We start from the raw sequence: 16,679 nt of genomic DNA, 5'->3' as shown, positions 1-16,679 counted from the left end.
AAAGCTAAACACACACACAATATATGGGAGAGCATTCTTGCCATTATTCATCTTCGGGTTCTGTTTTTTTGAAGACCTGCTGGGCTGGCAGGTTGAATAGTATGTGAGCGAGTCGATATGTTGCAAGCAGAGAGACTGCCAGGGTAGCAGAGGAGTTGTCTAACAGTGAGCTGCAATATGTACTGACAGTTGTTAGGAAGGCAAAGGGAGGCATAAGTTCCTGATTCTTGGTGGGGGGTTGTTGTTGAAAGCTTGAATGCTTCTCGCAAACAAAAGCAGAACTCACCAAAGTGTTGCCATACAATTTAATAGGGCATTATTCTCCCCGTGTGCCTCGACTTCTGCATTCATTGCAAAGTTCACCTTCCTTCCTTCTCCTTTGAAGATTGATTATCTTCATGCTTCATATCCTCTAGTAATTACCATTTTCTGTATATTTTGTGCATTTATCGCTCTGTTTAGCTGGCAGCATCTCTCGCCTTAATGTACAGTAGTGTTGCATTAAGGCTCCCTCATTTTTACTGTAACCAGTGCTGCGGACAGAGTTGGCTCTGCAATGTCGCTTCTTGCCACCAGGCAAGTTATTAAAGCGACAATGATTAACACGGCACACCTTCATAGCTGAAACTGACTCCAGCAGGAGGCAGGGAATGGCCATCAACTTGGATGGCTTTAAAAGAAGATTAGCCCAAAGCATTGGCTACTGTCACAATTGGAGGAAGCAGTGCTTCTGAAAACCAGTGGCTGGAAACCACAGGAGGAGTGTTCTTGCGCTTCAATCCTGTTTGCTGGTTTCCTATAGACCACTGTGAGAACAGGATGCTTCACTGAATGAGCCTGATCCTGCAGACTCCTCTTATAGTTCATTGAGAGCCAAAAAAACCTGCTACATGATCTTACTCTTGACATTTGCTGTTCTCCCAGTAAGTACAGTCAAACCTTGGTTCTCAAACGGCACCATTTTTTAATGTTTCGGCTCCCAAACGCTGAAAACCTGGAAGTAAATGCTCCGGTTTTCAAATGTTTTTCGGAACCCGAACGTCCAAGGCAGCTTCCACTTGGGTGCAAGAAGCTCTTGCAACCAATCGGAAGCCATGCCTCAGTTGTCGAACATTTCAGAAGTCGAATGGTCTTCCCAAACAGATTATATTCAACAACTGAGGTTTGACTGTACAGTGGTACCTCTGTTTACGAACTTAATCCATTCCAGAAGTTTGTTCTTGAAACCGAAACCATTCTTAAACTGAGGCGTGCTTTCCCAAATGACGCCTCCCACTGGCGGTGCCCTTCTACCATTTGGATTCTGTTCTTAGACCAAGGTAAAGTTCACAAACCGGGACACTACTTCTGGTTTTGCGGAGCTCGTAAACTGAATAGTTCGTAAACAGGGCTGTTATTAAACCGAAGTACCACTGTACACAACTCTGTTGAGCATATGCTCAATTAGTATATTAGTATATACTTACTCATCTTTTATTATCAAAACGAGACCTTTATGAGATAAGACACTTGCAGTTTCCTCACTAGTAAACTCTTAATCTTCTATTGATTTTTACATCACATAATAAATTACCTAGATTTTGGGGGATGAGGGCATTTCCTTCTTCATATGCTGTCATAAAGCAAATTGTGTAAGTGGCCTCCTTAAGATAAATGGTTCTAATACCATGCCTGACTGATTTAGGGACTACCAGTTCTCTTCTTCCAGTAATATAAGCAGAAAGTTTTGAAAGTAATTTAGTTCATGATAATGAAACATTAAAATGAAAAAAATATGTTACCATTTTAAAGAAGTATGGCCAATTTTATTTTTTTAAAAGTCACATTTTGCAACTTTTCATTTGTGCATCTTTTTTCCTTTAGAGTTGAAGGAAAACAGGTGGAACAGTAAATTGCAAATTTCTCTAACTTGTCTTTTAGATGGAATTCCATTCAGCTGGTGGGTTGGAAAAATCAATGAGACGCAGACATACTGGGGAGGCTCCAGGCCAGATGTTCAGAAATGTGCTTGTGGAATACAAGGAAGCTGCATTGATTCACATCATGACTGCAACTGTGATGCTGACAGAAACGAATGGTGATTTTGTTTTCATTCTTTGCTTTGTTCTCAACAAGTTAAAATGTTGAATGTCAAAATATGTGGCACCCACTCATCCTAACAGAATTAATTCATGAGACATCCGTTGAGGCCATCTTTATTCATCTTATTCTGCAACAAGCATCAAACAACAACACAACCGAAGTATAGAGGAGACAGTTGGGTCCAAGGCTTCCTTTTTCACCTGCTGGGCATTGCCAGCCTGGCTAAATACAGTGGATCGATCAGATGTTGCTCTTTGCCTTCCTCATCTGCTCATCCAAAGGACAAGCTGAGAAGGCAGCTGGCTGCTACACAAACACGTACACACACACAAACCATGCTGGGCAGCATTTGATAGGCTAAAGTTTCCAGGACTCAAAGGCTTCTGCTAGCTGACAATGGTAAGTAGGTGGACGAACATTAGGTTACTGGATGTCTCCGTTTCCCAGGGACAGTCCCCGGATTTACAAATCAGTCCCCATACAAAATCCATTGAAGTTGAAAAGTGTCCCCGGATTCATTGAAAAAAATCTGGTAACCTTAGACTAACAATCCTTTCACCCTTCAAGTGTATTACTTGTAGTAATACGGTGTGGTACGCTGGTTTGACATCAACTGATAGGAAGTGCCTACAGAGGGTGGTGAATACAGCACAATATATTATGGGCTGTCCGGTAAATCCGCTGGATGAAATAGCGGAAGAACTTTGCCTCAGGAGAGTGAGGAAAATTCTCAGGGATGATTCACACCCTGGCTGGCACGTTCTTGATCTCCTGCCCTCAGGCAGAAGATATAGAAGCATGATTAGTCGCACCAACAGGGTAAAGAGCAGCTTCTATCCACGGGCTGTTAGGCTGCTGAATGAAAAGATAACAACAGGGCAACTGACTTCCGGGTTTGGTGGATGTGCGTCCGTAAACAGGGGGAATTAAGACTAAGAGAGCTGAGTGGGGGGTGCTCGTGTAATCTCACTGTATACAAATTGTACAAATGACAATAAAATATTTCAATTTATTTCAATTAGGGTGCCTACCAAGGTTTCCAAACTTACTTCTCTTCCTGCCCACACTTCCTGACTATGAAAGGACAGGCAGCCAATTAAGTAAATCAGATACATACAACATCACCATGCGCTTTAACATATGAGTAGGGAGCACCACATGGGGCAAAAATCCTGACTCAGCACTCAAATGGCTAATCCTACAATGTTGCATAGGCTTGTTGAGGCAGAAAGGGAAGGCGGTGGTGCCGTTCTCTAAAGGTCTATGCCAACCCGATTGACCAGAAGTCCTCCAAGCACTGGAATCCTGCTGTGCTCCCGGCAAACACATGTCCACATTCCTGGCAACTCCTTCCCCTTCTTATCGGTGAGAAATGGCATTGTGATAGCTGCTTTTGTCTAAGGATGATATAAATTTCTTTTTTTCATGCTGTTTTGAGGTGCCTTCAGAATAACAGGGTAGAATTTTCGCAGCAACATCTTAAAAATTAGGATCCTAAATCCTTACTTAGATGGAAACAGCTATTTTTAAAGTATCAAAGTTCACCTGCTATTAGAGCAATTCTTTCTTCCTTGCATGAACTCAGAAGCCCAACTTCAGGCACACAGCTTGAAAATGTGTCCTAGATTTTTATCTCTTTTTTGGGGGGGTTTTGTTAAAGGTCATTTTTTGTTGTCGTGCTGTAATTTCGTCCTAAAGTGTTCCCTGTGACAAGGAGAAATCTCGGACAGATATATATATGAGAAAAGGTTTAGTTAGGCACACGGATAAACTTGGGAACTGTAATAGTCCCACATAGTAATAGCTTTCATAAAGGAATAAGTATTTTCAGACAGTGAGGTCACATCAGTGGGCCACAGTAACTGGAGTGTGAAACAACTCTCTGAGATTCACTTCTGATTTCAACATCTCATGTGGATGGGAAGGCATAGAGTTCAGGCTAGTCATTTTGTCTGGTGACCAAGTGACCAGCTACATACCGCCAATGAAACTATGAGGTCCCTGGCTCCGCAGGCATGAAGCTCTTTGGTACAATCCTTGACAGGACCACCATTGTGAGCTAACCTTCTCAAAATCTTCCCAAAGTATTCTATGCAAGGAAAGCTGTCCCTTCCCCCTTTGTGGCACTGCTTCTGAGGCCTTGCAGGCCCCAGCGGTTCCTGTTCCTGCTGCCACTTCAAATGTTTTCCCCATATTCCGTTCTGGGTCTTTGGGGGTCTAATGTGACTAAAGGGCAAAATGAAGAGGGGTTTGGATTTGATATCCCGCCTTTCACTCCCTTTAAGGAGTCTCAAAGCGGTTAACATTCTCCTTTCCCTTCCTCCCCCACAACAAGCACTCTGTGAGGTGAGTGGGGCTGAGAGACTTCAAAGAAGTGTGACTGGCCCAAGGTCACCCAGCAGCTGCATGTGGAGGAGCGGAGACGCGAACCCGGTTCCCCAGATTACGAGACTACCGCTCTTAACCACTACACCACACTGGCTCTCAATGAACATTGGTTCTTTGTCTGCCAGGCATCAGAGTCCAGTAACTTGGAGGTTATTGACTAGCGGGCAGAGCTACCTTTAGAACCTGTCAAATGGCCACCAGCCACACAACACTCACCATTTAAACTGGTCACCCTCATCCCGTCCTGACTCAAGGACAAAAGGCTCAATGGATTGCGGGGGACTGATCCTCTCCTGCTAATGAAAAACTTCTAGATAAGAGGGACTGGAAATGCTGAGGCTCAAAGGAAATGATGAAATGGCAAGCATAAAAAATGGATAGCAAAGGAAGTAGAAAATGTAAGCCTTTTCTTGCAAGTTTCTCAGTTTTCCTTCAACCATATATTACACACACACACACACACACACACACACGTTTGCCTGTTGTAAGAATTTGAACACTTGACAAATGTAAGAGTCTCCTACCCTTATAGAAACTGAAATGAACATAAACACTATATATTCTCAATTGGAAAAGATAGGAAAAGAATAGCTTGTGGCATTCAGGTATCAATAATGATTATGGCCTTTTTCGTTATTTCCGTTATTTGTTCCAGACAAATGATTGTTTCCATACTAAAAGGTCAGTCCTTGCTATCTCTGTTAGGCTGGGAAAGGGTCCATTCAGAAACTCTGGAGAGCTGTTGCCAGTCAGTGTCCACAATGCTAAGCTAGATAGGTGAATGATCTGACTCAATGCACATCAGTTTCACATCAGAGCCGAGTTATGCGTGGAACTTGGTTACTCCGAAGGACATCTTCCTTGCAAGGAATACACACACGGGTCTGAGCACAGACACAACTTTTCAGTTATGTTTCAATGTCTACAATGAAAGAGATCTGAGTTCTCATTGCTTTCATCAAAGTCTCCATAAATCGGGGGGGGGGGCAGTATATATGTAGATTTCCTTTGACAAGGCTATTGGCCAAAACTGGACTTTAGAAATGTCATCCTTATATAAAACTGCATGTAGTTCTAACTCCTCCCTGCCCCTCTCTCTGTTGCCATTTTGGTAAACATTTCTATGCCTTCACTGTATTATCCATCTGCATTTGCTAAAAATTCAGCCATTTGCTAGACACAATTAACACAAAGACAATGACATCCATTCACATAACTGCTTAATGCATTATCTGAAAGTTTGTTTGTTTATATGTTCTAGGACCAATGACACTGGGCTCCTATCCTATAAAGACCACCTACCAGTAACAGAACTTTTCATCACAGATACAAACCGGCCAAATTCTGAAGCAGCTTACAAACTTGGGCCTTTGCTTTGCCAGGGTGATAGTAAGTAATTCTGTTTTTTGAACTTATGTCAACTAACATCTGCTACCTGCAATCGTACACTTTATATGGGAGTTAATTTGAGCTGCTGTTTCTTAGGCCTTGACCTTTAACCATTATTTTTCTTTCATTTTTTACACTAAATTTACTTTATGCATTTCCTGTGTCAGCAATCTGAATGTAATAACCTACCTGCATTGGCTAAACATACATTTTGCTACAAAATTCGATGTTTCAAATAGAGCTGGACTGAATTGTCAAGGAGCATTTCCCAGCTATTTTACCCACCTTAAAATAGAGCGCTTTGTTTCAGCTATGTATTGGGGAGTGGGCTGAAGCAAAATACTTTTTGAGAGCAGGGTGGAGAGAATTAAAGTGGCATTTAAATGCAGAGATAGTTTCGCCACCTATAGTTCCAATGGTTGAAACATCAGCTGCTCCTTCTGAACTGTGAGTCAAGTTGTGAGAGAGTGGCTGGCGAAAAATATATCTCTCAGCCCAGTGCATGCACTCAAACTTTGAGGATAAAATGTAAGTGACCCTGAAATGGCAATTATCCTCAAGGGCAAGAACTTGATAAGGGAAATGGGGAGGGACCACAAGCAAGGGAGGTCTACCTATTACTCCTAATAATATAACAAGCATAGCTAGGTGGCACTGATACAGTATTTCTCCATAATGACCGCTCTCCACATCAAATGGAGGCCATCAAATGGCCTTTTGCGTTGTTGCACTCAGCCCCCCAGATCCCAGTGCAGCTCCTGGTACTATGGGCTGGCTTTGCCCTCCCCAGGCTGGATACCTGGAGGTCTCCGCCTACTTCAGCCAATCACCCAATCCTGCCTGGGGAGGTGTTGCCAGGGGATCGGCCAAGTAGTGAGAGGGACCATCCTACCCACACAACAGAAGGTGAATCTTACCTGCAAAGTGGCAGTTGGCTCCAGAGCTTCTCCCATCCTACCCTCCCTCAGTTAAGCCTTCTTTTGCAGGTTAAACTCTTCTTCACGGGTACGTGGGCACTGCTACGTCAGGATCACTGTTGAAGGGCCGGAAAGGAATTTTCCTGCATTAGCAGGTTTTGTCTTTCCCAGTGTGCAGGTGTAGTGGTTAAGAGCGGTAGACTCGTAATCTGGGGAACCGGGTTCGCGTCTCCGCTCCTCCACATGCAGCTGCTGGGTGACCTTGGGCCAGTCACACTTCTTGAAGTCTCTCAGCCCCACTCACCTCACAGAGTGTTTGTTGTGGGGGAGGAAGGGAAAAGAGAATGTTAGCCGCTTTGAGACTCCTTAAAGGGAGTGAAAGGCGGGATATCAAATCCAAACTCTTCTTCTTCATAGCAAAACGTCACAACTTTGGCGGTTTCAGGCCTTGGGTGGAATTCTTTAGTCTATCTTCCTAAATGTGTGTGGGGGGGTGAAGCGGTGACCCACGCCCCCCTTGTGACGGTGATCCATGGGTTCCCCGTTAAAGGGGTTGTTTTGAGGGGAGGCATTGGTCATATGCTGAGAGGTTTTCAGTGCTCTACCCTGCGACGGTGGCAAAATGAGGGGCGGTCTCTCTGCTTGAACACATGTTCTCCAGAACCAGGTCAATCCCCACAAATTCTGGATAATCCTAATGTCTCCCAGATCCCCAGCTGGGGACTGGGAGGGATAAATGTCCAATTCCTGAGCCAAAGTCTCCCTACATCTGAAACTTAATGAAATTGTGGCCAATTTTAATCCTATAGCACTTTGTCTTGAGTCATTATTTGACTCAGGGGGTTACAGGGGACTCCGCCTGTCCATGCAAAGTTAAGATAAGCAATTCATGCAAGAAAGGTCTATCAGTGCTTAGGAGAGAACTATTGCAGTTATTAATTTTGTGCAGCATGAAGCAACTGAATGCATAACAGCTGACTCCTTTTGGAATAAAAATTGTCCAGACCCATAATGGTTATTCAAAGTTTTCCTGAAAAGAACTTCTTCAAAACAGGCACAAAAAACATCCAGAAAGTTGAAAAAAGCATATGCCTATTCAAGCAGAGATTCTTCTTCTTAAATATATAACTTAATTATGATTGGAGCTGAAATCAATGCTCTGTGTCTCCCATAGCCTGCCTCAGCCTGCATGCCAGCTAAATGGAACCACTATGCTCAATGGCAGTACATTTGTAAATTACAGATATGTGGGAGCAAAGGGATAATTTAGGATGAGAGGAGAAAATGACCTTGTGTGGAAGATGGTTGCAGCCTAGGGGTTCTCTGCATGGATGGCACTGGGAGAGGACCAAGGCCGAATTTAGGTTTGATGAGGCCCTAAGCTACTGGAGGTAATGGGGCCCTTTATATGTCCAGCTGTCCTTTGTCAACAACAAATTGTCACTGTTTTTTTGTGTTGAATATGTGCTATATGGTAATTCATATAGGTATCTAAAGCCATTTGCACATAACGCAATATGTATTTTATCATAGTTTTTTTTCCCTTTCCCCCCTTTTTTGGGGGCCCCAAGAGAGTGGGGCCCTAAGCTATAGGTTGTTTAACTTATACGTAAATCTGGCACTGGTAAGGACTCTAGGAGGTATTGGTGATTTTGCACTGGAGGAGCAAATCTAGCAGAGTATTCTAAGCTCAAAGCCTTTCAGAAGATTTTGAGAAAAGCATAGTGCCTTTCCCAGACTAAATTTTGCAACATTCCTCCACACAGAGAGTACTAGTGCACAGTAAATGTCAGTCACCCTCTCCAATAAAATCTTGCTGTTGAATCATTCACTACCATTTTCTTTTCTTTCTTTCTTTTTTAAAAAACTAGCTTTATAGCAATCTTTCTATGTAATGTATCTCTGTCTCTATAAACGGAAGGCATGGGAGCATCTAGGATGTTCGTAAAATTGTTTACTCTCAACCAAATGAGATGATGGAAGGAGAAATCTGACTGCTACTTACTATATGTTATCGTAACAGAAGATTTGCAATTGGCTCTCCTCCTGAAAGAACTCTCACACAGATCTTTCTGTGTTGTAGTTAGGCAACCAGAGGCCACCAGCTTTTTCATAGAATCATAGAGTTGGAATAGACCACAAGGGCCATCGAGTACAACCCCCTGCCAAGCAGGAAACACCATCAGAGCACTCCTGACATATGGTTGTCAAGCCTCTGCTTAAAGACCTCCAAAGAAGGAGACTCCACCACACTCCTTGGCAGCAAATTCCACTGTCAAACAGCTCTTACTGTCAGGAAGTTCTTCCTAATGTTTAGGTGGAATCTTCTTTCTTGTAGTTTGGATCCATTGCTCCGTGTCCGCTTCTCTGGAGCAGCAGAAAACAACCTTTCTCCCTCCTCTATATGACATCCTTTTATATATTTGAACATGGCTATCATATCACCCCTTAACCTCCTCTTCTCCAGGCTAAGCATGCCCAGCTCCCTTAGCCGTTCCTCATAAGGCATCGTTTCCAGGCCTTTGACCATTTTGGTTGCCCTCCTCTGGACACCCTCCTCTTTTTAAATGGTTGCTAACAGGTACCAAAAGTCTAAGAGATGGGAGTCACTCAAAATGAATCAGTGGAACAAAGGAAGGAGGGTCCATTTCATGAAAACTTCTCTCCTCAAAGCCCTGCATCATAGTCATGATTTTTTTTTTATTTTGGTGGAATAGCTGTTTTGGTGCAGCCTGGCCTTGTCTTGGTCTAGTGTCAAACTTTCAGAAATCATATCTGAAAAGAGCTCTGCCTTCCAGTTGTCATTCATTTTAATTGCTTGTCCATACGCATTGTTCTGCTGAGTTGCTGCTCTGCTGTTCTGGCAGTTTCGTTGCCCTCCAGAATTTCAGCACAAGGCATTTGCTCCTATCCAGCTCTAGCTCTGCGCAGTCGTGTGAGACCACTCACTGCTAAGATGTGGGGGATTATTTAGCTAAGCATCTAAGTGCATATCCCTCTGAAAATAATGTACGAATGGACAATATTTGCAGTTTAGACGTTCATCCAGGCATCCTTCTAAGCAAGGGCTATCTCTCCACATTACTTTCTGTGAAAGGTAGGTTATCGAATGTGCATCTCAACCCTGTTATGCCCCAGTTAGTGAACTACTCATAACTGATTGGGCAAAAGGAATGTTGGCCAATTTGCCTCAGTAATGTGAATATGTTCCCCGTACTTTTCTCCCTGCCTCCCACTACCCAAACATGTCATGCTGGTAACCAGTTTTGCACCATTTTATAAAGTGGTGCAAAGTAATTAAAAGCAGGGAGACATTTTATTAGTTCATTAGTTGTAACTCCTTCTGGCTTTGGGGCGACATTTTTAATACATTTAATACATTCTGCTCAAAGCACTTTTAATCCTAATAGACCCACCCGCCTTATATCTGGAGTCTGCTGGTAGCATTTCAAGTACAACACGCGCAAAGATACCCAAACTTTTTTTTTACACCCCTTATTATCATCTGTAAAATCCCATTTTACAGTCACTCCCTGTTTTCTTTTCTTTGCCAAAGTCTGCATGTAAACTCTATTGCAATAACTGCCCTGCTTTATCTCTCTTAGTTTTGTGTTATCTAACTGTCCCTTGCACAGTAAATCTCAAGCTGCAGATGGGCGGGGTACAAATAATAAATTATTATTTTATCATTATTATCATTCCCATCCCCCACCACCCGGTTAAGTGTCATAGACCCACAAAGGAAGTAGGGAGTGGTTGGAATCAGATCCTTTGCTGGGTGGGGCCACAGTGGTCTGTGGCAATTTTTTATATTTTATTTTATTTTATTTTATATTTTATTTATTATGCAGTTTAGGATTACATAGTCCTTTCTCTCTGCCAGCTCAGCCTGCACTCCTCTTTGAGCTGCCCCCCTCTCTTTCAGTAATCCCCTGAGCAACAGTTTTCAATAATACTTGAACAGCATCAAACAAATGTTATTAAAATATGGAGTTCATTTTAAAATGCTAAAATAAGACCAATGACAAATTAATAAGCAGACTCCTCTACAGAAACATAAAATACAGGGAATGGTATACAGCTTAGTTTTCTTTTAAGTTCAGAATATTAGTGAGCTGTTTTCTAATATGCACTTGCAGATTATGGGAAATGCCATAACATTTATTTCCAGTCTTCCTTTTAGGGATGCTGAACAATGAAAATAAGAGCAAGCAGGGAAGAAAGGGTAAAAAACTCCAAAAATGGATATTACTGGGTCCAGGAACATAGTTTGACTGCCCACCAGAGATCCTTGTTTCTGTCTGCTGCTACCACTCTCAAAAACCAAATTATATTATTCCACTAAAAAGTTTATCTCCTCGTATGACACACATTCTGTCTTCTTTTTAACATACATAAATCCTTATTCTCATAGTTGTTCACCTAGACACTATTTGGAAGGCAGCGTGAAAGAACATCTACTTCAATTTCTGACCCAAATACCAAAGGCTCCATTAAATGGATTGGAATGGAAAACTTCTGTAATCTCTCGGGTCCAATAACCACTCTGCCGTGTGCTTACATAATAAAAGACCTGTTTAAGGAAAACAGGAAAGCTAAATAGCGCTATAAATTATTGTGTCCTAAAACGGGCTTATGTTGTGCTTTTTTATTATTAAAAACAGCAGCTTTAGCTTTGATATTCAAAGTCCATTGATCATCTTTAATTTTATTTTAATTCAAGTGGCTGATCGATGGGCACCTTTTGGAATTTTGAGGAAGTGTTGAGCATGAGATTGCCCAGTGGAACTAAGTACCCGGCAGAGGTGGATTCTCAGCCACAAAACATAGACCCACTCCTTTGAATCCCTGGTTTTCTGTTCCGAAAGAACACACTTTCACAGAATTCCACATCCTCAATTCACAGAAGCCTTTCTCTCTCTGCCAGCCCACTGCATCTCCAACTCTCTTTCTCAACCCACACCCCACAGTCAACTCATCGCATCTCTCCCTGCTCTTTCATCTGATTCCCCCTTGCCCTTATGGAAGGATTTTAGAGGATATAACTTCCTCTCACAACTGTTATGTACTGAAGTTCTCACCCTGGGTCAGCAGGGGGATACTGTAGATAGTTTTCACTCAGGTCCACGTATGCAAATAAGGAATTGAAAGTGACATTCAGTGATTGGATAGTTACAGAAAATTGTTACTGTTGCTTTGTAGTTGAGCTCTGTATAAGCAGGTTGGCTGAACCCATCAGTTCTGTTCTGAATATGGCAGGCCTGCACAACTTCAGTTACACACATTGTGGAATGTGCCATGGATAGATAACTTAATCATAGGGAAATTTTAGCTAATCTTCCTCCTGTGCAGAGAGATGATGTTGTACAACTAGGGTCACTAACCCAGTACTCATAGGTGCCTTGGCATCTATCAGTGGCGGACCTTGGGCTTTAAAATGTCAGTGGTGCCCTGTGCAGTGCCAAAATTTGGTGCCCCATCACCTCTTGCCTCCCATTGTTCATCTTTGTTGTGACACTCCCTGCTACATCTTCTCTCTTGGGTGTGGGACACAGGTGGTGCTGTGGTCTAAACCACTGAGCCTCTTGGGCTTGCTGATCGGAAGGTCAGCGGTTCAAATCCTCACGGTGGGGTGAGCTCCCGTTGCTCGGTCCCAGCTCCTGCTAACCTTCAGCACCCAGTGCAAATCAACTTGTTGCTCTCCTCTAAATCCACCTCTGTGGCAGATGCCCCAGACTCTTATCTTTTGTTTTTATTTTTACAGTACTGTATTTTTCGCTCTATAGGACGCACCAGCCCATAGCACGCACCGCACCATAGGAGGGGGAGAACAGGGGGGAATTTTTTTTTCTTGTTCTCCACCTCTAAAACAAGGTGCATTCACCCAAAGCCTCCAGAGCGCAGCGGGAGTTCCTGCTGTGCTCTGGAGGCTTCAGGCAGCTACCATCCCCAAGCTAGAACAGTGACACCGTCTCACTGTTCTGGCTTCGGGGATAGCCTTTGTAGCCTCCGCAGGGCAGCGGGGTGAAGGCACCTCGCTGCTCTGCAAAGGGTTTGGGCGCAGCCATCCCCAAGTTAGAAGAGGGAGACACAGCCCTCTGTCTCGCTGTTCTGGCTTGGGTACAGCCTTTCTAGCCTCTGCGGGGAAGCGGGGTGAAGGCACCTTGCTGCCCTGCAGAGGCTTTGCGCACAGCCATCCCCAAGCTAGAACAGTGAGACGGAGCGCTCTGCAGCTTTGGGCTTAGCCGTGCAGCCTGCATTCACTCTATAGGATGCACACACATTTCCCCTAATTTTTGGAGGGGGAAAAAGTGCGTCCTATAGAGCGAAAAATCTCTAGCCCTCCTGGAAAGAATGTAGTGGGGCATATGCCTGTTGTTAGCTGATGAACAAACTCATAGCCTCTTTTAGAACAGCCTTCACTTCAACAGATCTGGTCTGTTTTCTGCTACAGCTCCAAGGGAGAAGGATGTAGTTAAGTGTTAATGATCCATTTTGCATGCGGAAGGTTCCAAGTTCAATCCCCGACAACTCTAGGTAGGGCTGGGAGAGACCCTTGTCAATCATCCTGTAGAGCCAGTGTAGTGTAGTGGTTAAGTGTGGTAGACTCATCATCTGGTGAACTGGGTTCGCGTCTCTGCTCCTCCACATGCAGCTGCTGGGTGACCTTGGGCTAGTCACACTTCTCTGAAGTCTCTCAGCCTCACTCACCTCACAGAGTGTTTGTTGTGGGGAAGGAAGGGAAAGGAGAATGTTATCCGCTTTGAGACTCCTTTGGGTAGTGATAAAGCGGGATATCAAATCCAAACTACTACTACAACTACAGTCAGAGAAGACAAGACTAAGTTGAATGGACTAACCGTCCATTGAAAGCAGTCTGATGAGAATTGTATCCGGAGGCACCAGGCTAGTGAAAATTGCTTTAGGGCAATGAATATTGTACAGTTTTAAAAGCAAAATATAGAAAGTATAAGGCCTTTCCTTTCTGTCATAGTAGACATCTGTGTTTGAAAATAAAACTTAGATCTCTGGATTCCTTACCTTGCTCCTTAACGGTATTATGTTATGTGCCAGGTTTAATATTTTGCTTTATCATCCTTGGGTAGAGAACTTGCCAATAATGTTTCCCCCATTGATCTGCAACATAAGGGCTGCAAATTGTCTCCCAGCCGAAGCTGCCTTTTGCTGTTCTGTTGATACACTGCCACCATCATTATCTGAATGCTTCCTGGTGTTTGGACGTTGGGAAATTTATGTTTAATTTTATAAGGGCGTTTGCAATAGTATTCTTGCAAATAAGAAACAAACAAGTGTGTGTTGTGATTCAAACACTCGAGTATCATAATGACATTGTGCTGATAGACGGTTCATAGAATCATAGAATCATAGAGTTGGAAGAGACCGCAAGGGTCATCGAGTCCAACCCCCTGCCAAGCAGGAAACACCATCAGAGCACTCCTGACATATGGTTGTCAAGCCTCTGCTTAAAGACCTCCAAAGAAGGAGACTCCACCACACTCCTTGGCAGCAAATTCCACTGTCGAACAGCTCTTACTGTCAGGAAGTTCTTCCTAATGTTTAGGTGGAATCTTCTTTCTTGTAGTTTGTATCCATTGCTCCGTGTCCGCTTCTCTGGAGCAGCAGAAAACAACCTTTCTCCCTCCTCTATGTGACATCCTTTTATATATTTGAACATGGCTATCATATCACCCCTTAACCTCCTCTTCTCCAGGCTAAACATGCCCAGCTCCCTTAGCCGATCCTCATAAGGCATTGTTTCCAGGCCTTTGACCATTTTGGTTGCCCTCCTCTGTACACGTTCTAGTTTGTCAGTGTCCTTCTTGAACTGTGGTGCCCAGAACTGGACACAGTACTCCAGGTGAGGTCTGACCAGAGCAGAATACAGTGGCACTATGACTTCCCTTGATCTAGATGCTATACTCCTATTGATGCAGCCCAGAATTGCATTGGCTTTTTTAGCTGCCGCGTCACACTGTTGGCTCATGTTAAGTTTGTGGTCAACCAAGACTCCTAGATCCTTTTCACATGTACTGCTCTCAAGCCAGGTGTCACCCATCTTGTATTTGTGCCTCTCATTTTTTTTGCCCAAGTGCAATACTTTACATTTCTCCCTGTTAAAATTCATCTTGTTTGTTTTGGCCCAGTTCTCTAATCTGTCAAGGTCGTTTTGAAGTGTGATCCTGTCTTCTGGGGTGTTAGCCACCCCTCCCAGTTTGGTGTCATCTGCAAATTTGATCAGGATGCCCTTGAGTCCATCATCCAAGTCGTTGATAAAGATGTTGAATAAGACCGGGCCCAAGACAGAACCCTGTGGCACCCCACTAGTCACTCTTCTCCAGGATGAAGAGGAACCATTGATGAGCACCCTTTGGGTCCGGTCAGTCAGCCAGTTACAAATCCACTGAGTGGTAGCATAGTCAAGACCGCATTTTACCAGCTTCTTTACAAGAATATCATGGGGCACCTTGTCAAATGCCTTGCTGAAATCAAGGTAGACTACATCCACTGCGTTCCCTTCATCTACCAGGCTTGTAATTCTGTCAAAAAATGAGATCAGGTTAGTCTGACAAGACTTATTTTTCAGAAATCCATGCTGACTATTGGTGATCACAGCATTCCTTTCTAGGTGCTCACAGATTGTTTGCTTAATGATCTGCTCCAGAATCTTCCCTGGTATTGATGTTAGACTGACTGGGCGGTAATTATTTGGGTCCTCTCTTTTCCCCTTTTTGAAAATAGGGACAACATTTGCCCTCCTCCAGTCTGCCGGGACTTCGCCTGTTCTCCAGGAATTCTCAAAGATGACTGCCAGTGGTTCTGAGATCACATCTGCCAGTTCTTTTAATACTCTTGGATGCAGTTCATCTGGCCCTGGAGACTTGAATACATCTAAACTAGCCAAGTATTCTTGTACTATCTCCTTAGTTATTCTGGGCTGTGTTTCCTCTGCTGAATCATTTCCTCCAAATTCTTCAGGTCGGGCATTGTTTTCTTTATCGGAGAAGACTGAGGCAAAGAAGGCATTGAGGAGTTCAGCCCTTTCTGTGTCCCCTGTTTGCATTTCACCATCTTCTCCTCTGAGTGACCCCACTGTTTCTTTGTTCTTCCTTTTGCTACGAACATACCCATAGAAGCCTTTTTTGTTGCTTTTAACCTCTCTAGCAAGCCTGAGTTCATTCTGTGCTTTAGCTTTTCTGACTTTGTGTCTACACGTGCTGGCTATTTGTTTGAATTCCTCTTTGGTGGTTTCCCCCCTTTTCCATTTTTTGTACACATCCTTTTTTAATCTTAACTCAGTTAAAAGTTCTTTAGATAGCCACCCTGGCTTCTTTAGGCACCTTCCATGTTTCCATCTCATTGGTATTGCCTGAAGTTGTGCTTTTACTATCTCCCTCTTAACAAACTCCCAGCCATCACAAACTCCCTTTCCTTTTAGTATTACTGTCCATGGGATCTCACCCAGCACTTCCCTAAGTTTTATGAAGTTGGCTTTCTTAAAGTCAATAAATTGAGTCCTAGTATGCTTGGCTGCTCCTTTCCGTTGTATAGTAAACTTCAGAAGAGCATGATCACTTGCGCCTAATGATCCTTCCACTTCTACCCCATTAACCAGGTCATCGACATTGGTTAGGACCAGATCTAAAATGGCTGTTCCTCTTGTTGCTTCTCCCACTTTCTGGACAATGAAGTTGTCTGCAAGGCCAGTGAGGAATCTGTTTGACCTTATGCTCTTGGCTGAGTTTGACATCCAACAAATATCTGGGTAATTGAAGTCCCCCATTACTACTATCTCCCTTCCTTTTGCATGCTTGGCCATCTGTTCCAGGAAGGCATCATCTATGTCCTCCGTTTGGCTTGGGGATCTATAGTAAACTCCCACAA

General features: G+C 43.5%; 1 protein-coding gene across 5 annotated transcripts in view; it reads left to right on the top strand.

Annotated features, from left to right (window-relative positions):
• The window catches only part of CNTNAP4 (contactin associated protein family member 4), a 277,455-nt gene that overhangs the window by 211,571 nt on the left and 49,205 nt on the right, over positions 1 to 16,679 (top strand). For all 5 annotated transcript variants that reach the window (XM_083403660.1, XM_083403659.1, XM_083403662.1 and 2 more), the window contains 2 exons: positions 1,921 to 2,077; positions 5,732 to 5,859. In XM_083403660.1, the coding sequence (XP_083259786.1) occupies positions 1,921 to 2,077; positions 5,732 to 5,859 (285 nt within the window). The remainder of the gene's footprint in view (positions 1 to 1,920; positions 2,078 to 5,731; positions 5,860 to 16,679) is intronic.

Source organism: Podarcis tiliguerta (assembly GCF_965153285.1).
Source record: "Podarcis tiliguerta genome assembly, chromosome: 11".
In the NCBI taxonomy this organism is placed as follows: Eukaryota; Metazoa; Chordata; class Lepidosauria; order Squamata; family Lacertidae; genus Podarcis; species Podarcis tiliguerta.
This window is presented reverse-complemented; position numbering and strand designations above follow the sequence as displayed.